Consider the following 27,784-nt stretch of genomic DNA (forward strand, 5'->3'; position numbering starts at 1 on the left):
AGACAAACATCAACAAGAATCGTGGAGGCAAGCTGGGTGTGCTGGTTGGCGCTGTGTATCAAGGGCTGCAGGTGAAAGGAGGGGCAGGGGCGGATGGCGAAACTTGGTTTAGCGGATTGGGCCGCAGGCCTGGCCCAGGTGTGAATGCTTGCTCTACGCGGTATCTGAGAACAGTTGGGTGAGCTGTATAGAATATGTCACAGCCCTTTCATCCATCCAGCAGCAGCTGTTTCTTACCATCATCTAATGAGTCCTAAGGCCCTGACCAGGTGACCACTGACCACTTGTCTCCATGCAAGACACTGTGGTTAAAGGGAAGGCTCTGGGAGGGCATGAGTAGACTGGGAGTTTGGGATGAACATGGATACACTGCTTTAAAAAAACAACAACAACAAAACGAACAAGGGCCTACTGTTTAGCACAGAGAACTCTGCTCAATATTCTCTAATAATCTAATTGGGAAAAGAATCTGAAAAAGAATAGATATATGCATATGTATAACTGAATCACTTTGCTGTTTACCTGAAACTAACGCAACATTGTTAATCAACTGTATTCCAGTATAAAATAGAAATTTTTTAAAGAAAGGTGGTGCAGAGAGGTTCTGAAGCCAAGCTGCTCAAGTTTCAATCCCACTCTGGGATGCTTTGGGGAAAGCATTTAACATCTCTGTGCTTGCAAGCAGATTCTTTACTGAGTCACAAGGGAAGCCCAAGAATACTGGAGTGGGTAGCCTATCCCTTCTCTAGAGCATCTTCCCGACCCAGGAATCAAACTGGGGTCTCCTGCTTTGCAGGCGGATTCGTTACCAACTGAGCTGTCAGGGAAGCCCTTATCTACAATCAGTTCGGTTCAGTTACTCAGTTGTGTCCGACTCTTAGTGACCCCATGGACCACAAGCACACCAGGCTTCCCTGTCCATCACCAACTCTCAGAGCTTGCTCAAACTCATGTCCATCGAGTCGGTGATGCCATCCCACCATGTTATCCTCTGTCTTCCCCTTCTTCTGCTGCCTTCAATCTTTCCCAGCATCAGGGTCTTTTCCAATGAGTCAGTTCTTTGCATCAGGTGGCCAAATACTGGAGTTTTCAAAGTATTGGACCTTATCTACACTATGGGGCCTATAATAGTACCTTCCTGGTAGGCTATTTCTTTCTAAAACATTGCATGTTTTAGAACATGGCCTGACACAAAGAGGCAGCTCTTATTAAGGTCTCTGGTTATTACGGGTTGGGACTGTAGCTTGGAGCTTGGAACAGTGTAGCATTGACTCCAATATGCTAGACCTACTTCACAATTGGTTATTATAGCCCCTGGCTATTATGTGCTATAACATGGTAACTTGGTACAATTAGCCTGCAGGTTGCCTGAGGATCGTTATCATAGTTCTGTGCATTTGAATAAAGCAGGGCTTCTTGGCAGCATATATTTCTCCTTTCTAACTGCTATTGTGTTAAAAAAAAAAGTCTGGAGGTGAATTGGATGTGTTCAAAACAACTTTTCAGTTTCAAGCTCCCACATCTCTGATGGCATGCAAGTCAGTTCTTGCTCTTGCTTGACCAACAGGGAGGCTGGAGTTTGGGAGCTTTGGGGGTTGGTGGAGCCTGCGCTGGACCCAGGGCTCCCTAATCCCATCCTGGAGCTCTCTCTGTCCTCAGCCGTGGCCTGAAGGAAGGCTCTGATTAGGGGGTTAGCAGTCTGTGCTGATGTCCACCCTCGCCCCATCCCTGCCTTTCTCCAGTCTTCCTGAACCTGAAGCATGTGTGTATCAAGAACCAAATAAGGCTAGAGAGATGCTCCTTCTGGCTCCACACTTCTTCCTTCTAATAAAAAAGAACAGAACTAGCAGTTATCAATTGCCTACTAAGTGCCAATGGTGGTAAATATTAGTCTTGATATTTTCCAGATTTATGTATCTGCTCATGTATACTTGTGAGCACTGACTCCGTGTGAGTGTCCATCTCAAGTACTCTGATCAAGACAGCAGTGATCAAGATGATCAGGGGCCAGGACCCCGACACAGTTCACATTCAAATGAGAACAGCAGCCTGAGAGTTCCATGGAAGTTGTTGTTTTCCATCCCCGATGCTAAGAGCCCCCATGGCAGCCACATGAGTTTTTGAGCAGACACCCAGGTTCCTTTCAAACCAGGGACCCACAGAAGCATGGAATTAGGGGCCCATGGAACCGCTTTTGGGATGATCTGAGGGCCGCGTGCACATGTGAAGGAGTCTATTTGTTTATCTGTTTTCCCACACTCTTGGCTGTTGGTTTAGGAGTCTGCTGGCAGCGCCCTTGAAATTGGAGCAGGTTCTTGTTGGCTGGTGTCTCCCCATCACTCAGCTCCTTACTCCTTCAGCCTCCATCCAGCGGGCCCAGCGCTGAGCACACCAGTAGTCTTAAAGGAGGAGGTGCCTGGGAAGCACTGACTGGAGCTTAGGAAGTTGTCCTGAAGCAGGGATCCTCAACCCCTAGGCCATGGACCCGTACTGCTCCATAGCCTGTTAGGAACCTGGTAGCACAGCAGGAAGTGAGTGGCAAGCTTCACCTCTGTTTCAGGTTGCTCCCCAATCACTCTCAGCACCGCCTGAGCGCCACCTCCTGTCAGATCAGAGGTATTAGGTTCTCACACGAGCTCAAACCCTACTGTGAACTATGAGTGCAAGGAATCTAGGTTGAGAAGCTCCTTATAAGAATTATCCCCAAACCACCCCTCACCCAGGTCCATGGAAAAACTCTCTTCCACGAGAGCGATTCCTAGCACTAAAAAGGTTGGGAACCGCTGTCCTAAAGAACAAACGCAAAAGGCAATCAGATGGTTCGCCGTTTGGGACTGCAAATTAAAACCACAGTGAGATACCATCACAGCTGGTCAAAAGGGCTAAGATGAAAAAGACTGACCATTGAGGGCTCTGTGGGAACGAGAACTCTCACACACTGCTGGTGGGAGTGAAGAGTGGTATGGACGGTTTGACAAATAGTGTGACAGTTCCTTAAAAACGTACACATGTACCTGCCCAAACCCGAATCCAGGTATTTTTGCAACAGAAATGAAACAGTATGTCTATACACATGTGTTCAGAGCAGCTTTATTTGTAAGAACAAAAACAGTCGGGTCGGCTAGTCTCTGCATGCTGTGGAATATTAATTAGCAATGGAAAGGAATGGGCCACTGATACAAGGCAACAGCATGGATGAATCTCAAAGTAATTGTGCTGAGTTGAAGAAGCTGGAACCACACCCCTGCCCCCCTCACTACATTTTATATATATACAACTTCATTTATGTAAAGATCTCCAAACAATGCAAGCTAGCATCTAGTGACAGTAAGCACATCAGTGATTGGGTGGAACAAGGTGTGGGCAGGAGGGAGGGGTGATTAGATGGGATCAGAAAATTTTTGTGGTGATGGGTGTTTGTTATCTTTGATTGGGGTGGTGGTTTTAAAGGTATATAGTACTCTTGCCTGGAAAATCCCATGGACGGAGGAGCCTGGTAGGCTGCAGTCCATGGGGTCGCTAAGAGTCGGACACGGCTGAGCGACTTCACTTTCCCTTTTCACTTTCATGCATTGGAGAAGGAAATGGCAACCCACTCCAGTGTTCTTGCCTGGACAATCCCAGGGACGGGGGAGCCTGGTGGGCCACCGTCTCTGGGGTCGCACAGAGTCAGACACGACTGAAGTGACTTAGCAGCAGCAGCAGCATGTTAAAACTAAAAGGTATATATGTTAAAAAGTTGGCTTAAAACTGAACATTCAAAAAACTAAGATCATGGTATCTGGTCCCATCACTTCATGGCAAATAGGTGGGAAAACAATGGAAGCAGTGACAGACTTTATTTTCTTGAGCTTCAAAGTCCCTGCAGATGGTGACTGCAGCCATGAAATTAAAACATACTTGCTCCTTGGAAGAAAAGATATGACCTACCTAGACATGTTAAAAAGCAGAGACATTACTTTGCCAACAAAGGTCCATTTAGTCAAAGCTATGGTTTTTCCAGTAGTCATGTATGGATGTGAGAGTTGGACCATAAAGAAAGCTGAGTACTAAAGAATTGATGCTTTTGAACTGTGGTGTTGGAGAAGACTCTTGAGAGTCCCTTGGACTGCAAGGAGATCCAACCAGTCCATCCTAAAGGAGATCAGTCCTGGGTGTTCATTGGAAAGATTGATGTTGAAGCTGAAACTCCAATACTTTGGCCACCTGATGCGAAGAACTGACTCATTTGGAAAGACCCTGATGCTGGGAAAGATTGAAGGCGGGAGGAGAAGGGGACAACAGAAGATGAGATAGTTGGACTCTGAGTGACTGAACTGATGTTAAAACTATCAAATTGTACAGTTGAAATGTGTTTGTTGTTGCTGAGTTGCTCAGCTGTGTCCAACTCTTTGCTCCCCCTATGGATTGCAGCACCTCAGGCTTCCCTGTCCATCACCATCTCCTGGAGCTTGCTCAAACCCATGTCATCCAAACTCATTGGTGATGCCATCCAATCATCTCATTCTCTGTTGTCCCCTTCTCCTGCCTTCAGTCTCTCCCAGCATCAGGGTCTTTTCAAAAGAGATGAGTTTATTGTTCATCAGTTTTACTCCCAGTTATTTTTAAACTGTTAAAAATAAAGGTCACCCCATCTGCAATTCATCAGTAGGATGAACCCAACCCTGCCCTCCTTCAGAGAACTTGTTTGTGTCAATAGTTATGAACAGAAAGGGCTTCCCTGGTGGCTCAGGCAGTAAAGAGTCTTCCGGTAATGCAGGAGACCCAGGTTCAATCCCTGGGTCAGGAAGATCCCCTGAAGAAGGGAATGGCAACCTACTTAAAGTATTCTTGCCTAGAGAATCCCATGGACAGAGGAGTCTAGCAGGCTAGGTTCATGAGGTCCCAAAGAGTTAGACACGACTGAGCTACTAACACTTTCACTTTATGAACAGTAAAGCATGAACAGTGAGGTCAAACTTCTGGGTCCTGTCCTGGATCCACGGCTTGCCTCCCTAAACCCCGGTTTTCTCACTGTGAGATGGAACTGATCATATTACCTACCTCCTGGGGTTGTTGGGAGGGGAACATGGGAGAATTTAGAGTGTTTAGTAAACAGATTGTAATTGACAACATGCATAGCATCCTGCGGGGACCCAACGGAAGAGGGTGGGAGCTGTTACTTTGCAGGGGAAGGAGGCTGGAAAGGTTTCTCCATTTTACTTGTTGTAAACTGAATCTTGAAAGAACAGTCAGCTAGAAGGAGGTTTGTGTTGGGGTAGGGGAGGGGGAGCCTGGTGGGCTTCCGTCTATGGGGTCACATAGGGTCAGACACGACTTAAGTGACTTAGCAGCAGCAGCAGCAGCACCCTGAGGTTCACCAGGCAGAACTAAGCTGGGGAGACAGCACAAAGACTCGAAGCTTCTAGAAGCTTCAGTAGTTGTGCTGCAGCTGGCGCTTAGAGACCAGGAGCATCCTGGTGAGTTAGGGCTGTAAGTTAGGTGGGAGCCTCACCCCTTGAGGGTCCCCGAGGAATGCTGGCTTCATCCTCCAGGGCAGGGTTTCTCAGACTGGGATATGAGGAAGTTTTCTCAAGTGAAGAGGAACTCAAAAGCCTCTTGATGAAAGTGAAAGAAGGGGAGTGAAAAGGTTGGCTTGAAGCTCAACATTCAGAAAACAAAGATCATGGCATCTGGTCCCATCACTTCATGGGAAATAGATGGGGAAACTGGAAACAGTGTCAGACTTTATTTTTTTGGGCTCCAAAATCACTGCAGATGCTGATTGCAGCCATGAAATTAAAAGACGCTTACTCCTTGGAAGGAAAGTTATGACCAACCTTGATAGTATATTAAAAAGCAGAGACATTACTTTGCCAACCAAGGTCCGTCTAGTCAAGGCTATGCTTTTTCCCGTGGTCATGTATGGATGTGAGAGTTGGACTGTGAAGAAAGCTGATCACCAAAGAATTGATGCTTTTGAACTGTGGTGTTGGAGAAGACTCTTGAGAGTCCCTTGGACTGCAAGGAGATCCAACCAGTCCATTCTAAAGGGGGATCAATCCTGGGTATTCATTGGAAGGACTGATGCTAAAGCTGAAACTCCAATACTTTGGCCACCTCATGCGATGAGTTGACTCACTGGAAAAGACTCTGATGCTAGGAAAGGGGGCGACAGAGAATAAGATGGCTGGATGGCATCACCGGCTCTATGGACATGAGTTTGAGTGAACTCCGGGAGTTTGTGATGGACAGGGAGGCCTGGTGTGCTGTGATTCATGGGGTCGCGGAGAGTTGGACACGACTGAGCGACTGAACTGAACTGAGGAATTTTGAATTTTTTATCTAATAAAAGACAAACAAAAATAAAAAATTCTGTATTTTCATGCAATGCTTTTGAATTGAGAGACATTTTCACCTGTAGAAAGTACTCATTTCTGAAGCCTTTCTTGATAAGAGTTGTTCTGAAAGAATATTATTGTGCAGCCATGATTTTTCTTTAAAATTTTTTTCACAACTATGTATTTTTTAATTGAAGTATAGTTGATTTACCCAATGTTGCGTTAGTTTCTACTATACAACAAAACGATTCAGTTATATCAGTTCAGTCTCTCAGTCATGACCAACTCTTTGCCACCCCATGGACTGCAGCACGCCAGACTTCCCTATCCATCACCAACTCCCGGAGCTTGCTCAAACTCATGTCCATTGAGTCAATGATGCCACCCAACCATCTCATCCTCTGACGTCCCCTTCTCCTCCTGCCCTCAATCTTTCCCAGCATCAGGGTCTTTTCCAATGAGTCAGTTCTTCGCATCAGGTGGCCAGAGTATTAGAGTCTTAGCTTCAGCATCAGTCCTTCCAATGAATATTCAGGACTGATTTCCTTTAGGATTGACTGGTTTGATCTCCTTACAGTCCAAGGGACTCTCGAGAGTCTTCTTCAACACCACAGTTCAAAGGCATCAGCTGTATACTTTTCAGTTATATACATTTTTGATATTCTTTTTCGTTACGGTGTATCTCAGGATGTAGAACCTAGCTTCCTGTGCTACACAGTAAGGCCTTGTTGTTCATCCAATCTATGTATAATAGTTTGCATCTGCTAACTCCCTCCCCAACCCCACCCTCTTCCTTGGCAACTGTAACTCCCTGTCTGTGAGTCTGTTTTTGTTTTGTAATAGCTTCATTTGTGTCATTTTTTAGATTCCACATATAACAGATATCATATGGTATTTGTCTTTCTCTGACTTACTTCACTTAGTACGATCATCTCTAGGTCCATGTTGCTGCCAATGGCATTATTTCATTCTCTTTTATGACTGAGTAATATCCTGTGGCATATGTAGATTTTGATATAATATGTATATACCACATCTTCTCTACCCACCTCCATTTATCTGCCAAAGGGCTTTTAGGTCTGTTGACGTGTTATTCAGGTTTGAGGGCCACAGGAAGTGTGTGTGGGCATTGTGGTTGAACCCGCTCCCTTGGGCTGCTCAGGAAGGTAGGGCAAGTCTGGGGGGTTCAGGGGTGACTGTTAGAATCACCCCTCCTGGGGGAAAGTTCCTACCTGAGGAGAAGATATGAGGTGCTTGGGGCTTGGCATGGGCTCTTGATTCCCAGGGCCAATAAGAGAGAGGCCTGGGGGTGGCAGCAGAGTGGGGTTGGAGGTCTTAAGCATCTGTCACTGCCATGCTGTCACGGAGAACACTGCCCTGGGCCAGTGGGGAAGGAGGGGAGAAGGGAGGCGCAGGGACAAGGGGCAACATCGCATCCTGGAAGCTCTCCACCTGCTTGGCCAGGTCTTCTGCAGGCAGGGGGCCTTGGAGGCTGGGGCAATACCTGGGATGCGCCTTGCTATGGGCCAGATGGAGCCCTCTCTCTAGGCCCTTGGAGAGTCCATCTACAGGGTACTCGGGAGTGCAGCTGGCGTTTTCACTGCTGAGACCTGGGGTTGGGCCACGACCCACGGTGTGGCCAAAACTGACTCACCAAAACTGACCCAAAGCTCCTGTTTCCAAACCAGAGTCCGACCGGGCAGCGTTGATTGGCCTGCCCATCCTCATACCTGCGGTCTGCGACACTCAGGGTCCTTGCCAGGCCCAGACTAAGTCTCCTGATGCCCTGCCCATCGCCACTCTGTGACCCGCACCTGATACGGACAGTCCCTGCCTCCCCGTCCTCTGGTCACCCTGCCACGCTGCCAGCAGCAGGTAGGATGCGCCCTAGGATCCCCGCAGGGAGCCCTCCGGTTCGCACCCTCTGATTGGCTGCCCCGCCTGCAGCTTGAGCCAATCACACCTGGCCTGAGGATCCGAAGCTCCACCCCTCGGAGCCGCTGGTTCGCCCAGGGACGCTTTTCCTCTCTGGGCAGTCCAGCCTTCTGTCCCTTATTCTCTCATGCTTGCCCTGCGCATTCTCTTCCCTCCCGGAGGTTCATATTTGACCATGCGTTGCCAGGTCAGCAGGCCAGCATTTCTGGGGTAGAAATCCTAGGCCCTCCACACTGTGCCTTTTAATGGAGTGCTTGGGTTTTGTTAATTTCAGTGATTGGAAACACTGTTTTATAGTCAGCTGCCTGGGAAAGGAGGCGGGCCAGAGAGCAGTGGTACCAAACACCGTTTATCAGTGATGACAGAGCACTTGTCTTGAAAGCCGTCCCCTTTGTGGGGACTCTTGACCTCTCCCCTTTGTGGCTAGAATTGTAAAGTGGACCCCACAACCCTATTCCTAAATGGCGTTTCTTGTATGAACATTTACAACGCCCTGGACGAGGATGGGTTGTGGAGCCCTGCAGTCTGTGTGGCTTTGATCCATCCAGTCCCCAATCTCCCCAAGCCGGTGGTTACCTCTGATGGGATAAAGCCCAGTAATTGTTCCCAACTCTAAATTCAGCTACCTTGGAGGCTGGTTGTAAGCTTCAATAAGCTGATGTGAGAATTCCTGGTCCAGGGACCCATTAAGATGTTGTGGAGAGTTCTGGCCCCTGATATTTTTTAATTTCTGGCTGCACTGGGTCTTTGTTGCTGCGTGGGCTTTTCTCTGGTTGTGGCGTGTGGACTTCTTATTGTGGTGGCTTCTTTTACTTCAGAGCACAGGCTCTAGACGCCCAGGTTCAATAGTTGTGGTTGACGGGCTTCGTTGCCCTCAGGCATGTGTAATCTTCCCCCACCAGGGATTGAACCCATGACCCCCGCATTGGCAGGGAGATTCCTAACCAATGGGCCACCAGGGAAGTCCCTCCAGCCCCTGCTTTTTACATGCTTGATCTCAGAATCAGCTTCCACGAATGCCAGGTGAGAGAGAAGGGCCGAGGACCACCCTGCTGCTCTGAACGGTGCTCTGAGCCCTGGCCTCTCTGCAACGTTGTCTGACAATACGTAAACAAAAAAGAGGTCCCAGAATCCACTTGGAAGAGGCTCGGGGATTAAAGCCAGCTGCCCGCTCGCTTCCTGAAGTTCCATCTGCGAATGTGAGAGCTGTGGGAGCGAGTAAGGGTGGAAACTGTGTGTGGCAGGGCGGGAATGAGTCACGGGAAAGGCGAGCGTGTCACAGGAAAGGGAGTCAGCCCCGTCCCAGGGCTCTGGGTCAGTCTGCGCTGGGGCCCCTGGCCAGACTGGCAGAGCAGGCATACCGGGCTCTGACTGCTTCTAGGTTCTGCTGTTGGAGCTGGGGTTTACTCGGGTCTGGATGCTGAAGTTTCTGGGTTCTAGAGCTGAATGCCAGGGGGCAGCTGGATTGGCAGAGGACCAGAGTGACGGCACCACAGGACTGGGGCTGCCCGGCAGTTCAGGCCTCAGTCTGTGATCTCCAGGTCTAGATTCTTAAGCTGAGGGGCCCAGATTTCCACACTGCAGTCTCCTTCCTGGAGCTCAGATACTCGTAGAAGATGACCTCAGAGGTTCTGGGGGGTACAGGCAGGGGCATGGAAGCTAGATGGCACCATGGTATTTAAGAACATAGGCTCTGGACTCAGCCATTCTGGGTTCCAGTCCTGCCCTCAATATTTAACACCCATCTGGCTTTGGGCATTGTTCTTAGTATCACTGATCCTCAGGCTCAGATGGTAAAGAATCTGCCTGCAATGCAGGTGACCTGGGTTTGATCCCTGGATTGCAGAAGGAAGTGGCAACCCACTCCAGTATTCTTACCTGGAAAATATTAATACCATGGACAGAGGAGCCTTGTGGGCTACAGTCCATGGGGTCACAAGGAATCAGCCACAACTGAGCAAGTAACACTTTCCTTATAAAGTTGGGATAAGTGTCTCACTGGTCTTTGCAGGATAAATGAATAACTGTCAGCCCTTTATCATAGACGCAGGCACGTACAGAATGCAACCTGTGGGCTGTTACAATTATTATTGTTAATCTAGGATCCACCACTTTCTGGCAGGCTGTTTGCTTTACTGAGTCCCAGTTTCCAGCTTTGTAAAATGGTACTAATAATGTCAGCCAAATAATAGTCAACAGTAGTTAACTCTGGGAACCTGACTTTGCCCCTCTCTTTGGGTGGAGGGGTCTGGTGTCATGCTCTAGGAGTATTCACTACGGGGATTTGGCTAGGTCTTAGGCAGGGTTCTTAGAGTGTCTGGATCACTAAATGGCACACGAGTTCCCTTTTGTCTCCTGGTAGCTTCTCAGCTCCTTTACCTGCATGTCGCCAGGTCCCTCTGGTTTGCAGCTGGACTCAGAATGGATTCACCTTGCCTAGTTGGACCCTGCTCAATCAGAGCCACCATCCTTCCCGGGACAGTTCTCCCAGCTGCCCTGGCATGCAGTGGAGTTGGACTTGGTTTTAGAAGCAGGATGGTTTAGTGAGATGAGATGAGCATGGGCTTTAGAATCCAACAGAACAAGGTTCAAATCTCAGTGCTGCCCCGATGGACCTGTGCCTGGACTATTCGCTCTAGCCTCGGTGTTCTTATCTAGGATTGTGACCACTGAGTGCCTGGTCCTGAGGAGGTGCCCGACAACTACCCCCAGATCCTAAGAGAAAGGTGCTGTGGACGGGGAGGAGGGGAAGGAGCCCTTCCCAGTGTTCAGTCGCTAAGTCTTGTCTGACTCTTTGTGACCCCCTGGACTGCAGCACGCCAGGACTGCTTGTCCTTCACTGTCTCCAGAGTTTGCTCAAACTCATGTCCGTTGAGTTGGTGATGCCATCCAACCATCTCATCCTGTCGTCCCCTTCTCCTCCTGCCTTCAATCTTTCCCAGCATCAGGGTCTTTTGCAATGAGTCGACTCTTTGCCTCAGATGGCCAAAGTATTGGAGTTTCAGGTTTAGCATCAGTCCTTCCAAAGAATATTCAGTATTGATTTCCTTTAAGATGGACTGGTTTGATCTCCTTGCTGTCAAGTGACTCTCAAGTCTTCTCCAGCACCACAGTTGAAAAGCATCAACTCTTTGGTGCTCAGTCTTCTTTATGGTCCAGCTCTCATATCTGTACATGACTACTGGAAAAACTGTAGCTTTGACTATATAGCTCTTCCCAGGTTCCCCCACTAATCAGCCAAAGCTCTCAGTCCCAGAGGAGGCCCTGCTGCTCAATCTCTGCTGCCTCCTGCATGACCTACCCAGGAGGACCGAACGAATGACTTGTAGACAAGTGCTTAGCACGACGTAGGCCTTTCATCATTACAGAAATGGCACCACCCTTCTCTTCCCGGGTGGGCTTTTTAATTTTCAAGTCCGCATCACGTTTTCCAGCACCCTCTACCCGCCACACACTTTTTTAGCATTTCTGCCTCCTCATTCACCTCGAGCCTCTCCTGGGACTCTTAACTAATCTCTCCCCTTTGACATGATGGCCCAGGCCTGGAGCTCAGATTCTGGTATCGTCTTGGCCTCCTCTGAAGGACAGCCTTAGAGTCCATTCCTGGGAGAGCTGTGTCCTTCGCCACATGTGGGGGTCTTGTCCACCTCCTGTGAATGCATTGATCTCACAAGCTGGTGCCTTTGACCCGGGATCCATCTAGGCACATGCTGTGCCTTGAGTCTGCTCCTCTGCTCCATCATCTGCCCTGCCCTGCCTTGTCTGTCATCAAGGAAGAAAGATCGTTTCTCTTCCAGCTGTCGTTTGTGATAACCATACGGGATGCTGAAAACCAAGGCTGCTTCCTTTCCAAGTGTCTCCTCTGGCAGACCAGCGCCAGTCTGAACCAGAAGGGGCCTGCATCCTGTCTCTTGTTGCTCAGGGACAGCCCAGAGGCATACCCGGAGCCCTACTCCCTTGCTCCCTTGCAGCCACACCCCAGGGCGGGTACTGCATCCCAAGAAGGGACTTGGAAATGGAAACAGCTTTTTAAAGAATCCCTGAGTATATATTTTTTTTTTTTTGCAGAAAGTTTGAAAAATGCATAGCTCCTCTGTATTTTTTTAAAATCCTATGTCCATTCAACCAATCCAAGAAGGACAAACTCACGGGAGATGAGAATTCTCCCCTTGCTCCCAGAGGCCTTCCCACATCATCGTCAACCTCCTGCAGCTGCTTGACTCTGCACCTTGACTCTGACTGACCCCATCCACCCCCGCCTGAGTGTGCCTCCACCGACCCCATTGGCAAGGGCTTTCATTCCGCACCTACCCTGGCAAAGGTGACTCACCTGAACCTCAGAATCAGTCTTGTCACCCCCACCTGGTGTGTGCTGGCTCCCGATTGCCCCCAGGGGCCAGCCTGGATGTGGCTCTGATCTGGCTCTTGCCCCCCACCCTTCCTTCCTTCAGCACCTCCCCCTGATTCTCATGCTTCAGCCTCCCCATCCCACAGTGTGTCCAGAGTCTTCCCAGCATCCCAGAGTGCAGTGCCTCCCACTCAGCCTGCACTCCCCTCCTCTCAAAGCTCGCTTTGGTCCCCTCACTGGACACAGAACCCTCTGGGCTAGAGCCCCACCTGGTTCATCCAAATCCTCGGGACCCAGCGGCTGTGGAGATGCACAGAGGCATTCGTCCGTGCCCACTCCCCTGCCTCTTACCCTACACCCAGCCTTGGATGGTGTGAGAGCCGCTGTCTGGATGCAGCTTCCCAAGGAAGGAATGCCCTGCACCTGACTCAGAGGAATTGGGGGTTAAAAAGAACTGCTTCCGAGGATGGAGTGTGTTCCAGACGCTGGGTGGGAGGTTTTCTCATTCATCATATCTAGGTGTTATTCTCATGCTATGGTCTGAATATTTATGTCTCTCCCAACCCCTCACTGGAATCCTAACCCTCAGTGCGATGGTATTAGGAGTTAGGGCATCTGGGAGATGATTAGAACGTGAGGGTGGAGCCCTCATGGATGGGATTAGTGCCCTTTTAAAGAGTCCCTACAGGGCTCCCTAACCATGCTCCCACGTGAAGATACGATAAGTCTGTGACCAGAAAGAGGACCCTCCCGACCAAGCTGGAACCCTGATCTCTGGCTTCTAGCCTCCAGAACTGTGAAACGTACATTTCTGCTGTTTATAAGTCACCCAGTCTGTGATAGCTTATTATAGCAGCCTAAACAGACTCAGACACTCCATTTCTGAGTGAGGAGGTGGGGACTCAGAGAAGTTAAGTGACTGGCCAGAGGTCAAACAGCTCCCGAAGAGTGGGGCCAAAACCATCAGGACCAGTGATGGGTCCTTCTGGCCTCAAACGTCTGTCCAATCCCAGGACACGTGCCTGTGGGTGGCTTAACCAGCTAACTGTGCCTGCTGGCTGCTGTGGCTCCTGCAGCTGCTGGTTGTAGCCTTGGAGCATCTAGAACTGTGGTTGGCAAACTAGCCCATGGGCCATATTTGGCTGATGGGCTGTTTTGGTGTGGTGAAGTGAAATGGGCTTCTTTTTTTTTTGGCTGCGCTGAGTCTTCACTGTGGTACGTGGGCTTCAGGAGTTGCAGTGTGTGGGCTTAGTTGCCCCATGGCATGTGGGATCTTAGTTCCCCGACCAGGGATCGAACCCATATCCCCTGCATTGGGAGGTGGATTCTTAACCACTGGACCGCCAGGGAAGTTCCAAGAGTCTTACATTTTTTAGGAGCTGTAAAATCAAAGAAGAATATGTAGCAGAGACTGTATGTGGCCTTCAGAGTCCAAAGATATTTACTACTTGATCCTTTACGAAAGAAGCATGCCCCCCTCGCCCTGATATTATAAAAGGTGGACTTGCATGGGTGCTAAGTCACTTCAGTCTTATCTGACTCTTTGCAACCCTTGGACTGTAGTCCACCAGGCTCCTCTGTCTATGGGATTCTCTAGGCAAGAATACAGGAGTGGGTTGCCACGCCCTCCTCCAGGGCATCTTCCTGACCCAGGGACCAAACCTGTGTCTCCTACATTGCAGGTGGATTCTTTACCGCTGAACCACCAGGGAAGCCCAATATAAAAGGTCTCTAGGACCATCTCCTTCAGAGTTTACATGTAGCCCTGGGAGTTTAAGGCAGGCCTTGCAGTTTATCTCGGCCTGCCTTAGAGGGATTAATGCTGGAAGGGGTTGCTGGCTGAGGAGGGGCTCCGTGGTTGGAGAGGGGAGCCAGGGTCCAGACCATGCTGACAGTCTAAGAGTGGAGGCTGGTCCCTAGACCCAGCTCAGAGCTGGACTTAGCATGCTCATGGAGACCTTAGTAACATGGACCCTTCCACCCCACAACCTCAGAGACCGTTTGTTCAGTACTCACAGTGTGCAGATGGGGACACTGAGGCCCAGAGCCAGACGAACGTGCTCAGGGTCAGTGTGCAGACTGCAAGCCCAGGGCTCTGTCTCCTGCCTTCCCCGTCACATTTTGGAAGCCTTCTCACCCTGCTCAGCCCGGGGGCTATGGGCCATTTCCTTGGCTTACTTATTCCTTCAGTCGACATTAATGAAGGGCTGGTAACTCGGTTCTCTAGCACTGGGGTGTGGAGGTGGAAAGGCAGCAAGGGGGGAGGTGGCCTGCCCAGAAAGTGTAGTTGGTGATCACGGATGCTCTGAGGTCCCATGCCAGGGAAAGGGACGGCTTTGGGGAGGGGGCTTGCTTCTAGCAGAGGGAGCAGAGGTCACGGCCTTGGTCTTGGCTGTGTCAGAGAGGAGTGGAGAACCGCAGGTTTGCCCTGGGGTTGCTGTGAGGCGATACAGTAGGGGAAACAAGGCTGGAAACAAGGTCAGGGGTCAGGGCTTGGGGGTCGGTCGGAAGACCACGCCACACCGTATCTCATATCTCGTAAACAGGGCACGGGTCAGCTGGCTTGGTGTTTCAGGAAACCCCCTCTGGTTCCCACCAGGAGGGATGGGGGAGTGGCCAGAAGCTTATTGGAGTCCATTGAGGTCTCAGAGGGAAGTCCATGACCTTCCTGGTGAGGGAGGTCTTCTTGGTCCATGAACCAGTTGTGAGTGGGTTTTTCTGGAGCTGCACATTTGCTTTTCAAGTTTAAAATTTTATTTTTAATTTATTAAAAAAAATAATTTCGGGGCTTCCCTGTGTTCCAGTGGCTAAGACTCCATGCCCCCAAAGCATGGGGCCCAGGTTCGTTTCCTGGTCAGGGAACTAGATCCCACAAGCCGCAACTAAGACCTGGCAGAGCCAAATAAATAATAAAAAAGTAATATTTTGATTAGCTATTTTTGGTCACTCTGGGTCTTCGTTGCTTTGCTCTGGCTTTCTCTAGTTGCTCCGAGAGGGGGCTTCTCTTCGTGGCGATGGGAAGGCTTCTCTTGTTGCAGCTCGCGGGCGCTAGGCACGTGGGCTTCAGTAGCTGTGGTTCACGGGCTTAGTTGCTCCGAGACACGTGGAATCTAACCAGACCAGGGTTTGAACCCGTGGCCCCTGCATTGACAGGCAGATTCTTATCCACTGTGCCACCAGGGAAGTCCAACCTTAAACTTTCAAATTTCCGTAAGGAAGCAGGCTGTCCTTTCTGTCGGCCATGAGAAGGCTTAGAGCAGGATTCTTACCCAAGTCCATGGACTGATAGAAGGCAAGAGATTGAATTGCTGCTGACCTCTGACTGAGGCAGTTTCTTCAATTGCATAGGAGGCCAAGCCAAAACCAAACCCACTCTGCTAATAGCCTGGATATAAGTTTCTCACATATATTTTTATGTTGCATTGAGGTCATTGTAGGTATCTCGAAATGTAGTTTATGCCCATCACTATTTCAAAAGCCTGGTAGTTATTAGGCCCATTGTTACTAGATCTTGTGATTTACTGTGTTGATAAGATTGTGTGTGTGTGATGAATTTGATTTTTAGTATTTTATAATAATTATTTTTTCTTTATGAATTTTTTTATTTATTTGTTTATTATTTTGGCTGCACTACTCAGCTTGAGGGATCTTAGTTCCCCAACCAGGGACTGAACCCAGGCCCTCAACACTGAAAGTGTGGCGTTCTAACCACTGGACTGCTAGGAAATTCTTGATTTTTAGTATTTTGTTGACTACATTTTAATATGATTGGTTTCCTTGTAATTCTAGCTTTTAGTCTCAGCATTTAAAGCCTTTATTATGAGAGGGGGTGTGCAGTAACAGTCCATCCCTCTCCCCTCAAATCCTCAACCTGGTTGCAGCCCTTACACATGTTCAGATATAGCTTTTCTTCTGGAAACTTCCTGGGGCAGGGATGGTGCCCACTTATTTGCTCCTGAGGTTGTAGCATCAAGCCTAGCTAGGAGCATGTGCTTAATTCCTGTCTGTTTCATTGACCTGGAATGAAGTGGTTTGGCAGAACCGGCCAACAGACCCTGGTCTGTTGAACTCTGCCTGCAACTTCACCAAGCTTACCATTAGTGGTCCCCCATCCGAGGTTAGAAGCCCACCTCTGAGACTGATTCGTGGGTCTGGGGCCCCTCTGCTCCCCGCCCCACCCTGCTGGACCCCTACTGTTCTATGCGAGGTGTTTCCGGGTCTCCAAACCACCACGCCTCCCTGGCCTTAGGCATTTCCAACTGGAAGAAGGAGTCTCCAGAACCACAATGCCTTTTGGTGCTTAGAGTTTCCCGGTGCCTTGTCATCTGAAACTCCTGGAGCCTGCTTCTGCTCCTCCCATTCATCGCTTTGTAAACACATAAAAGCTGAGCTTTTGGAAGCCAGTCAAGTCACACATCAGACAAGAGATTAAAGCCACAATGAACCAATTTAAACGCCTGCACATTCTAATGTGCTTTTCAAAGGAAGCTTTCAGAGGCAGGGGGTGGCTGCAGGGAACATATTAAGTTGTTAGAAAAACATCAAAACAGCTCTGAAGGAGAAACAACAGGTTGGGAGCCTGAACTCTGGGGGCCCAGGTCCCAGAGGGAAGCCCACCCTGGGTCCCCCACTGCCTTCCCCTTGTCCAGCGTGCATCTTGCCATCTGATGGCAGAGCTCCCAGTGCAGGGCCGGGGTGGGGCAGGATGCCCAGATTCCCAGTTAACCCCTGTTGAACAACCGACTGATGATTGAGACACAACAAACAACTCAGCCAATGTTAGTTAAGGGATTTCTTTTTCTTCATTTTAATGATTGCCCTGTCTGGAAAATTCACAAAGTGCCTGAGAAGAAAAATAAGGAAACAGGAAAACTTCCAACTATGATTCCACCAACCAGACAATGGTCCTTAACCACATGGCCTCCACAAACAGCATGCCGGGAGCAAAGAGGCCTGAGGTCACGTGGGATGTGGCTTCTGCCACTTGCCCACACCCTTTTCTCCAGTTCATCATGTGGACATTGTTTTCTGTCTGTTTGTTTGAGCTGCTCTGTGAGGCTTTGGGGATCTTAGTTCCCTGACCAGGGATCGATATCCTGTGCCCCTGCGGTGGAAGTGTGGTGTCCTAACTACTGGACCACCAGAGAATGGGCTTTGTAATGATGAGACTTACCAACCTTTTCTAGGCATACTTTTTTGTGGTTTTGGTCTTTTTGTTTGTTGTTATTTTTTAGCCACACCATGCAGCATGTGGGATTTTAGTTCTAGAACCAAGGATCAAACCCATGCTCCCTGCAGTGGAAACAAGGACCGCAAGGGAAGTCCCTTTGTTTTTATTAGCTTTAGAGCCAGGGCTCAGTCGTGCCTGACTCTTTGCAACCCCATGGACTATAGCCTGACAGGCACCTCTGTCCATGGGATAACCCAGGCAAGGATACTGGAGTGGGTTGCCATTTCCTCCTCTCGGGGATCTTCCTGACCCAGGGATTGAACCCACATCTCCTGTGTCTCCTGCATTGGGAGGCGAGTTCCTTACCATTAGTGCCACCTGGGAAGCCCTTTGAGCCAGGGTTGCTAAAGATAAATTTGGTTGCATTTTTTTATGTTATCATTAGAGCCTAAGCACTCTCCATCACAAATTCGTTTCAAGCTTACTTTTTGTTGGCTGCATAATATTCTGAAGTACAAGTATCTGATACTTCCCTTAATTATGCCTATTGCTGGGCATCTGGGTTGTTTCTAGTTTTGTCTAGCCATTTTAACAATTACTGTGGTTGGAGTGGGGTGCATGACAGTTTATATCAAGGCACCAACATTGATGGAGGCTTTACTCTGTGCAAGGCATTGTGGGAAAGTGGAGGATAAGCTCGACACAATCCTTTCACCTAAGATGCAGATATAAATAACTAATCCGAAGTGGGTTATAGTTGCCATAAACAGACAACTAGAACTGAAACACAGAAGAGCTTTTCCTGGGCTTAATGGGACTTTAAGAAAATTATAGGAGAAAAATCTGAAACCTTGTATCCACAGCTAGAAGGTAAGAGAGGAAGGGGCAGGACGGCAAAGGGATTGGTTTAGCCGGGAAGGCCTCTGCTTGGGGGCGGGTGTCCCCGAGGGAAATGGGTCTCAGCTCAAAGGCAAAGTCAGTTGGTTGTCAGTGGCTGCCAGGTGTAGGTGGTGCATGCTGTTTCGTGCTCAGTCGACTGAGCCTGAGTCGTGTCTGACTATTTGTGATCCCATGGACTGTAGCCTGCCAGGCTTCTCTGTCCATGGGATTTTCCAAGGAAGAATATGGAGTGGGTTGCCATGCCCTCCTCCAGGGGATTTTCCCGACCCAGCGATTGAACATTCATCTCCTGTGTCTCCTGCATTGGCAGGCAGATTTCTTTACCACTGAGCCCCTGGGGAAGCCCCAGGTGGTATGTAGGTCAGTGGAAGCGCTTAGCCAGTATCTGCCTGGGACACAGGTTGGTGGAGCAGTAGAAGTAACAAGACACCAGGCTGGCATGGTGTCCCCAGCCTGAGATGTTAACTCCAGGTGAGGTTTAGGGGCTGGCGTCAGCCTGACCAATGCCAAAAAATTGTGTTTTTTCGGTCTGAGGGTTTTGCTTCATTCCAATCAAGATTCAGTATCTGTCACAGACATCCAGCCTGTGTGTGTTTTAGGATCGGCTTTGGAAGGGGTTTCAAACCAAAGAGAAGAGAGTGGCTCCTGAGTCCCATGGTAGCATCAGAGGGGCGCAGGGAAGCTAGGACAAAGAGTCTTTGCCAACCCACCACCCTGGGCCCGCTGTCCCTGCGCAGCCCCCCGGAGAGGCCAGACCTGTTTTTCCTTCTGGGACCATTTCCAGTCCTGTGGCTCTTTGACGAACACAGTTGCCTCTGGCTCTGTCACCAGAGTCAAGCATCAGAGCATCAGGAAGGGGTTGGGGGTCTGGGCCCACCCCCAGGGTCAGCCTCTCTTATCCTCGCCCACCGCCCATCAGCCAGCCGGGGCCCCTTTGCAGCACCGCCTTCCGCCCTGCCTCCCGGTGCCCCCACCCTGCCCCCAAGCACTCTCACCTGTTTGTCTGATCTGACGTGGTCCTGTCTTCAGCCCCTGCAGGTGCCATGACTCAGCAGCCCCAGGAGGGCTTCGACAGGAGCGTGGAGGACGCCCGCCAGTGGATGAGGGCTGTGCAGGAGCGGCTGCAGATCAGTGACAATACCCAGGGGCCCCGCACGGCGCTGGAGGCCCGGCTGCGGGAGACTGAGGTATGCGGAGGCCGTGGCCTCCATAACCCTGCGGCCTTGGCCTTGTCCCTCAGGTTACTCCCCAGCTGTTGCATGGCAGAAGTGGACAGACCAGTGTTTCTCAAGCTCTGATGTCTTGGAGTCTCTGGGTTAAGTGCAGGTTAAACTCAGCCAGGAGGTGGACGTGACCTTTCTGACATGCTCCTGCCGCGGGTCCTAGGATCGCGCTTTCATTGTAAGGATCTAGAGGCCACTCTCTGGCTCGCCCGTCCTGCCAGGAGGTCCCATGCAGCCAGGTGGTCTCTGCCCCCAGCTGGCCCTGGCCCTGCTTCCCACCCCATCTTTGCTTCCCTGTGCCTGAGGTCCCTGCCTCGGCTCTTCTAGGGCTGGAGTCCGGCTCTACCCACCACCCGGCACAAGGCAGAGATTTGGCAGGTCACGGTTGAAGGGAGGGGGCAAGCTTGGTGGGGAGAGGAGTTGGCAGCCAAAGTCCCTTCCCTGGTCATTCTTGGCCTTTGTCATCGTTATCATTGTCACCTCCTCTGCCAGGTCACTGGGAGAAGGGCAGTGACATTCATTCAGCTGCTATTAAGTGTTGAAGCCTGTGCTATCAGCTTTCATCTTTAGTTTCCCAGAAGCCCTGAGATTGTGATGTAGTGTCCCCACTTTTCAATAATGAAATGGATCCCTAGACACAGTAATGGGCAAGAATGAAAGGAAATGATCTTGTCAGAGCTTGAACCCAGGGCTGAGTTCAGAGCATCACTGGCCATCTCCATGTAGGAGCCTGGACCAGTGGAAGGGATGCGGCACACCCTATGCTCGGGTTTATGGCCTAAATACACGTAATCTAGCAGCCATACAAGTATGGAAGAGGTACGTTCCTAACATGTGTTCATGATACTATTCTCCTCCTCTACAATCTTCCATGGCTCCCCATTGCCCACCAGAGAAAAGCCAGCTTCACCTGACATCAAAAGTCCTCCACCATCTATCTACACGACCCTATTCTTTAGCCTTGGCTTCCCCTGCCAGCCCACCTCCTGGGCACACATCCTCTCCTGTTGGCAAGAAGCCTAGATTCCCTGTCACCAAGCCTTTGTTCATGCTGTTGCCTCTACTTACAATGCCCTTCATTTGGGTCTGAGTGTGCAGTGTGAAATGAAACGCCTGCCACCTTGTCCACGAGTCTTTTCTGATCCTCTCCCCCAGCCCCAGTCCCAGCTCCTAATGTTCCCTGTCTGTGAACAGCCCTGCACAGCACTTGCTGTCTTAGCACACCTTCCCTTTGCACCTTGCATTGTTTTGGGGCAGCTCATTATCCCGTGGTGGTGGGTCAGGCTTAGTTCAGTTCAGTTCAGTTCAGTCGCTCAGTCGTGTCTGACTCTTTGCGACCCCATGAATCACAGCACACCAGGCCTCCCTGTCCATCAACAACTCCTGGAGTTACCCAAACTCATGTCCATCGAGTCGGTGATGCCAACCAGCCAGGCTTACTTAGGTGAAAGCAAAGGTGATCCTTAAGGAAGGGCTGTTGGCAAGGGCAAGGTGAACGGGCCCCGGAAGCCGCAGGAGCACTTCCATCAGGTGAAACCCTGAGCGTTGGGCCAGGAGCCTAGGTGGAGGGAGCCACATCCTGGGTGCCCCACCCCTGTGCTCCCCCATGGGGCTCGGACACACTCGTTTTCTATGAGCTTTGATGTTTCAACATCAATTTTGCAGTAAGAAAACATTTCACTCCTGCCTTCTGGTGAAAAGGAGCAGCAGTACCTTCTCCACCTGCAGTCCGTGGGACCTCGCCCTGGGGCCTGGGGTCTCCTGTGCCTTCCCTCCACCCGCTCAGCCATGCGCGTCCCCGGTGCCTATTTGCTAGAGTGACCGGATGCGAGTTTCAGTCCAGCTCTGAAGCTTAGTAGCTGTGTGGCCGGGAGTAGGTCCCATGCCCTCCTGTGTGCTGAGGGTTGGGGGGTGCCCTCCTGTGTGCTGAGGGTTGGGGGGTGCCCTCCTGTGTGCTGAAGGCTGTGGGGTGCTCTCCTATGTTCTCAGGGTTGTGGGGTGCCCTCCTATGTGTGGAGGGGCTGCGGAAGTCTCCCAGTCCCTCCTGGAGGTGGGCATCTTCTGTGGAGAGACTGGAGAGTGGCTGCTCCTGGGACAAGCTGGTGGCCCCCAGGCTAGCATGTCAGGAGAGGCCTCGGGGGACAAGTGACGTCACTGCTGAAGCTTGAATGAGAAGCAGTGAGCCAGGTTGGGGGATGCAGGGGGAGGGAATGGAGGAGTCTGGGGGAGGGGGAGAGCTTGGGGTCTGGGGTGGGCAGGTCTGGGATTGAATTCCCGCTGTGGCAACAGCACCCGGGGAGAGTTTCTGTTGCTCCCTGGGCTTCAGCTTAGCTCCCGGGGAAAGTGCTAGTTGTCGCCTTGCAGCGGGGAAGAAGGACCGAGGCCAATAACTTCCTGGCACACTTGGCAAAGGGCAGGGCACGCTGGCAGAGCCGGCCCAGCGCAGAGGAGTGCTCCTCGTGGTTTCAGCGCAGGGACACCGTCCGTGGACCCTCCCAGTCCTCGCCCCGTACCTCTGGGGGCTGGTCTTCTAGGTCACAGCATCTTGTCTTTTCACCCTCTGGTTCCCAGCCTCCTTGCCCTGCACTTGGGGCCTCAGCCGGGCTGCTTCCTAACCGGTTTCCAGGCCCCTTAACGGTCAGAGAGCTGCCACATCTCCTAGGACTTGGCTTCCAGAAGTCTGATGCCCTGAATGTGCCGTGTGTTTCCAGCTTTGCTGGGGCCCCCATCTCACGTGTCTGCACAGCACTGAGGCTCGGTGACTGCTACCTTCTCATGAAGCTTCTTGCATTGCCCACATCCCTCCTTGGAGCTCCAGTTTTGTAGCCTCTTATGGCTCTTTTATAGTCATCTGTGTACTTGTCTACAGACCCCACCACAGCCCGCAAGCATCGGGCCATGTTTGTTTCATCCTGGATTCTAGAACCCAGCACAGTACTCAGTATAGTACCCATCATAGTACTCAGCATAGAACTTAGCATAGTACCCACCATAGTACTCAGGAGAGTGCTCATCATAGTACTCAGCATAGCAGCCAGCACAGTACTCAGCATTAGTACCCAGGGGAGTGCCCATCCGGCCTTGACTGCATTGAGGGAAAACCCTCACTACATTCCCCCAGCTTTCCTGACCTGCTTCTCTCACTGAGCTTTTCCCTCCACCTAACCCCACCTAACTGTTGCCTTCACCTGGCTGCTTTGAATTAGAATTGCTTTGTGGTTGCAGTTCTGTGACCCCTTCCCAGCTGGCTCGAGTCTCTTGCCAAGCTCTCTGGGACTCTGTCCTTGCTGGGGACGGGCTGTCAAAGAACCCCACACCGGCCAAAGAGCAGAATCACTGGACAGAGAGGAGGTGGAATCTGCTTCTCAAAGGTTGTTTGTCAGCTCAGCCCCAGCCTCTGGTCCCCTGGCCCCAGGCCCACAGCAGGCATGCCTCTGGCTGATATCCTGGTTTGGGGACAGAGATTTCTGCATCAGGCCGGGTGGGGCTTGTGAGCTGCCAGCCTTTGTGACCAGCTCCACTGTCTTTGGCAGGAGGCAACAGGCAACCCCCCCTGCAAAGGGCAGTGAATCTTGAGGTCTCCCACGTCCGCCTGATCCAGCCTGTACCTCCCTGGCCAGGAATTGGAGGGCAAAGGTCCAGAGGCCTGGAGCGGATCACACGGTCAGGACACTGGACTTTGAGGGAGGGGCCCTTGACCTCACGGGGCCTTTCCGGGCTTGGCTGGTTCCTTCTGAGCGTGGCAGAGATTGAACTTCGCTTCTTCCCCAAGCTGCTGGCTCTCTTCATTCACAGAGCTGGGTTCTGACTGAGCTTAAATTGGGCAGCAGCTATAGAGGGAGCCTCACAAAGTACTGCAGAGAATGGTTCTGCAAAGCCGAAGTGTCTGCGGGTCCCCAGTACCCCTGCTGGTAAAACTGGAATCACTGCGGTGCCCATCTTGCCAGCTTGGGAGTGGGTATGCGGTCTCTTCCAGAGCTCTGGGTGTCAGATTCCATTTTAAAAAATTATGTATTTATTTATTTTTGGCCGTGCCAGGTCTTCATTGCTGTGTGTGGTCTTTCTCTAGACGTGGTGAGCACGTCACTGCTTGGTCTTCTCATTGTGGTGGCTTCTCTTGTGGCAGAGCATGGGTCTAGAGTGTGCAGGACTTGGTAATTGCAGCCCATGGGCTCATGCCCCCCAGCAGAGAAACGTCAGATTCTTAATTATTATTATTTCTAATCAAAATAAATCTCACTGGATCACAAGATATTCATCCTCTGCCACCCTGTGGGACCCCTGCTCCTGAGTGGTATGAAATGTTCTGTGCAGGGGTTGGGTGATGGTCTTACTTAGTCCAGAACATTCCATGGTGGCCCTGGATCCTCAGTAGCCACCAGTCACTGTGGTGTCTTTTTCTTCCCCTTTGCTGTTTGCTGCTAAGTGGGACTTGGGGGTCCCTGTTGGGTGTTTGCTGCCTCCATTACCTTCTGGAGTCCTGCAAATCCTGCTGCTCAGCCTGGCTCCTAAACCCAAACATAAACTCTTTCCTTCTCTTGAGGAATCTCTGCATTCTTCACCCTGACGATCCCAACCCCACCCCACTCAGAGCACACAGACACAGTCCTTGGAAGGAGCTTGTTTAATCTCACTCTTTGCTAATACGTGTAGGCGAGGAAGCCCTCTATACTCTCATCATCATCATCGTTAATCACTCTCATATGAAAGTTGCTCAGTTGTGTCCGACTCTTGGCGACCCCGTGGACTGAACAGTCCATGGAATTCTCTAGGCCAGAATACTGGAGTGGGTAGCCTTTCCCTTCTCCAGCAGATCTTCCCAACCCAGGGATCGAACCAGGATCTCCTGCATCGCAAGAGGATTCTTTGCCAACTGAGTTTATCAGGGAAGTCTCATATGAAGTAACAAAAAGGATTGGGATCATTGCCCATTTGCACATGTTGGGGGACGGTCTGCATAGTTCAGTTCAGCCGCCCAGTCATGTCTGACTTTTTGAGACTCCATGGACTGCAGCATGCTAGGCTTGCCTGTCCTCCACCATCTCCCGGAGCTTGCTCAAACCCATGTCCATCGAGTCGGTGATGCCATCCAACCATCTCATCCTCTGTCGTCCCCTGCTCCTCCCACCTTCAATCTTTCCCAGCATCAGGGTCTTTTCTAATGAATCAGATCTTCGCATCAGGTGGCCAAAGGACTGGAGCTTCAGCTTCAACATCAGTCCTTCCAGTGAACATTCAGGGTTGATTTCCTTTAGAATTGACTGGTTTGATCTCTTTGCTGTCCAAGAGACTCTCAAGAGTCTTCCCATAATTGCTCGACAGTCCATAAAGTATACTCACATATCAATGATCTAATTAATAGTATTTTTAAAAAATTAATTTTATAACCCTATGAAGTGGACAAAGCAGGGATTGTTATCACCATCTCAGAGTGATTGAGTGACCTGCCTGGGGCCTCACGGCCATCAGTGGGGCAGCATGGCACAGGGCAGGAGGCCTTCCCCAACCCCACCCACAGAGAGGGCTTGGATGGGCCAGCCCACTAGGACATCAGTCTGAGAAATCCAACTGCCAGCCTCAGGGAGACAGGCTGGGGAGCAGCTGGAGCTTGAGGTAAATGCTGCACTGTCAGTAAATACAATCAAAATGTAGGTAAAAGGTAGTAGGTATCCCTCGGGTTACCATAACCCTAGGTAGCGTAACCATTATCTTACCCCATTTCACAGCCCTGGATAATTTATGTACCAAAGGTCACATAGGTAGCCGTAGAATTGGTTGTATTTTGACTACAAAGGCCAAGCTTTATTTGCCAAAGAGCTGGAATAATAACAATTAGTAATGACAATAGCTGATGCTGATCAGAGTTGTACTATTTGCTAGACATTGTATGTCAGCCTCAGTCCTCCAAAAAAGCCAAGGCCAAGATGACATTAAATGTACAAGAAGTTTAAGAGGGAATCATCTGTGAGAGAAAGTGAGGCGGGAATCCAGGAGGTTGGGAGGGATCAGGTCAGTCCAATGCAGGTCTGATCCTGAGTCTAGGAGGACAGGAGCTTCTGAGACTGCCCTGCGAGTCTAAGGGAGTTTGGTAAGGCCATGGGGCACATCCTGAACCCATCTGAGGAGCCCAGGGTCCCCTAGGCACAGGCCTGCCCTCACGTTCCTATTTGTGGTCACTGGTGGCAGCAGCTGAGGGATTGAGGCCTTGGTGCCAGCTATAAAGTCAGAGATAATTCTCAAGTCTCAACAGGGGACCCTGGCCAAGCCTGGGCCAGGCTTGAGAATCTGAGAATTCATGAGAATCTGAGAGCAGATTCTCATGGCCCCGCATCCTGGGACATGCAGTTTGGGTGCATTTTCTCAGTGAAGTCTGAAAAAAAAGATTCTGAGAGCTGAGTACAACTATACTCCCACTTTACAGAGACAAGAAAAGCAAGTTCAGGGAGACAGTGACACTTGTCTGGGTTTACACAGCTGGAAACAGGCCAGCCTTGGAAGGGAGAGAGCTCCTATCATCGGACAGCTCTGACCAGTTCTGTGCTAACTAATCTCCATCACTGCTTGCTCCCACCCCAGGCCCCTCAGCAGGGGAGAAGGGGCAGGGGCTGTGATTCGAACCCCAACTCCTCTGGTCTCCATGTCCTGCCTTTTTCCCGTCATGCCACCGTCTTCCCAAGGCTCTGGCTGTTGTCGTGTTGTCTAACTACTGGCTTTGTGTCCATGACAGAAAATATGCCAGCTGGAGCCAGAGGGCCGCGTAAAGGTGGATGTGGTGCTGCAGGCGGCCGAAGCCCTTCTGGCATGCTGCCACGAGGACCAGAAGACCGAGATCCTGGCTCGGCTGAGAGACATCAAGGCCCAGTGGGAGGAGACGGTCACCTACATGACTCACTGTCACAGGTAGGGCGTCCGGGGATCCTGCCAGACCTTCATCTGCAGGCCTGCTGCTGCCCCGCCATGCCCACCACTGTGCTGGCCTGGGGCTGCCTGCCCGAGCGACAGCTCTCAGGTCCAGGGATGGCTGGGAACAGGATGCTCTCTTGGGATGTCAGCCAGCCTTCCTGCCTCTTTCTAATTATAATCGAGCTTAATGATAATGATAGATAGTGGGAGCCCATCACATTTTGCCCACAATTAGTTCTTCGGGGGCTTGCCTCGTGTGCACCCTCCAGCAGAAGGGGCCGAACGGCCCTGGGGGAAGAAGCCTTGTTGCCTTGTTAGCACTTCAGTCCAGATTTTCTCTTTGTACCAGGGAGCCTGGTGGGGGTGGGCTCTGACCTGAGATTGCTTTTTGCTCTGCTGGTTACTTGCTATGTGGCCTTGGGAAAGCGACTTGACTTCTCTGAGCCTCACGTGTCTCCTCTGGACAATGGATATCATTAAGTGTTTCTTAAAGAAAGTTAGGAGGATGGCGGGAGATACAAATGTCAAGAGCCAGGCACAGCCCTCGGCATACAGGAGGTCTTTGATGAGCAGAAACTACGAGTATCCTCTCCATCTTAATACAATCAGAATGAGTGGATTGGCAGGACTTCCGTGCTTTCTGCTTTTCAAACTCTTTCGTTGGAATTCCAGACAAAGTGGCTGGATGTTGGCTGCACCGATAGGCCATCTCCAAGTTACAGATGGGAAACTGAGGCGGCTGCAGAGGTAGGGTGAGGCAGAGTTCATGACATTCCTGGGAGCCACACACAGGCCCCCAGCCCTCTGTCCCCACTGAGCAGTGACGAGCCCACAGATTCTATTTCCTCTGTGAATGATGGTATACACACACTCCCCATGGCAAACTTCTTGGGACAGCTAGTGGGCACCCATGCAGTAAGAGACAGGGTGGCTGTGTGCGGAGTCCAAACACCAGAGAGAGGTGGCTGGGGGACTCCGTGCATCA

At 50.8% G+C, this 27,784-nt stretch overlaps 1 protein-coding gene across 6 annotated transcripts in view; it reads left to right on the plus strand.

The window, feature by feature from the left end:
• SYNE3 (spectrin repeat containing nuclear envelope family member 3) overlaps window positions 1–27,784 on the plus strand; it is a 112,538-nt gene that overhangs the window by 25,097 nt on the left and 59,657 nt on the right. For 4 of the 6 annotated variants that reach the window (XM_088829871.1, XM_055418476.2, XM_055418474.2 and 1 more), the window contains exons 2-4: window positions 8,009–8,195; window positions 19,703–19,860; window positions 26,624–26,796. In XM_088829871.1, the coding sequence (XP_088685997.1) occupies window positions 8,102–8,195; window positions 19,703–19,860; window positions 26,624–26,796 (425 nt within the window). In that variant the 5' untranslated portion in view covers window positions 8,009–8,101. The remainder of the gene's footprint in view (window positions 1–8,008; window positions 8,196–19,702; window positions 19,861–26,623; window positions 26,797–27,784) is intronic. The other 2 variants (XM_055418475.2, XM_088829870.1) reach the window with 1 other exon arrangement.

The sequence above is a fragment of the Moschus berezovskii genome, chromosome 21, assembly GCF_049115385.1.
Source record: "Moschus berezovskii isolate FMDL1 chromosome 21, NW_MosBer_1.0, whole genome shotgun sequence".
In the NCBI taxonomy this organism is placed as follows: Eukaryota; Metazoa; Chordata; class Mammalia; order Artiodactyla; family Moschidae; genus Moschus; species Moschus berezovskii.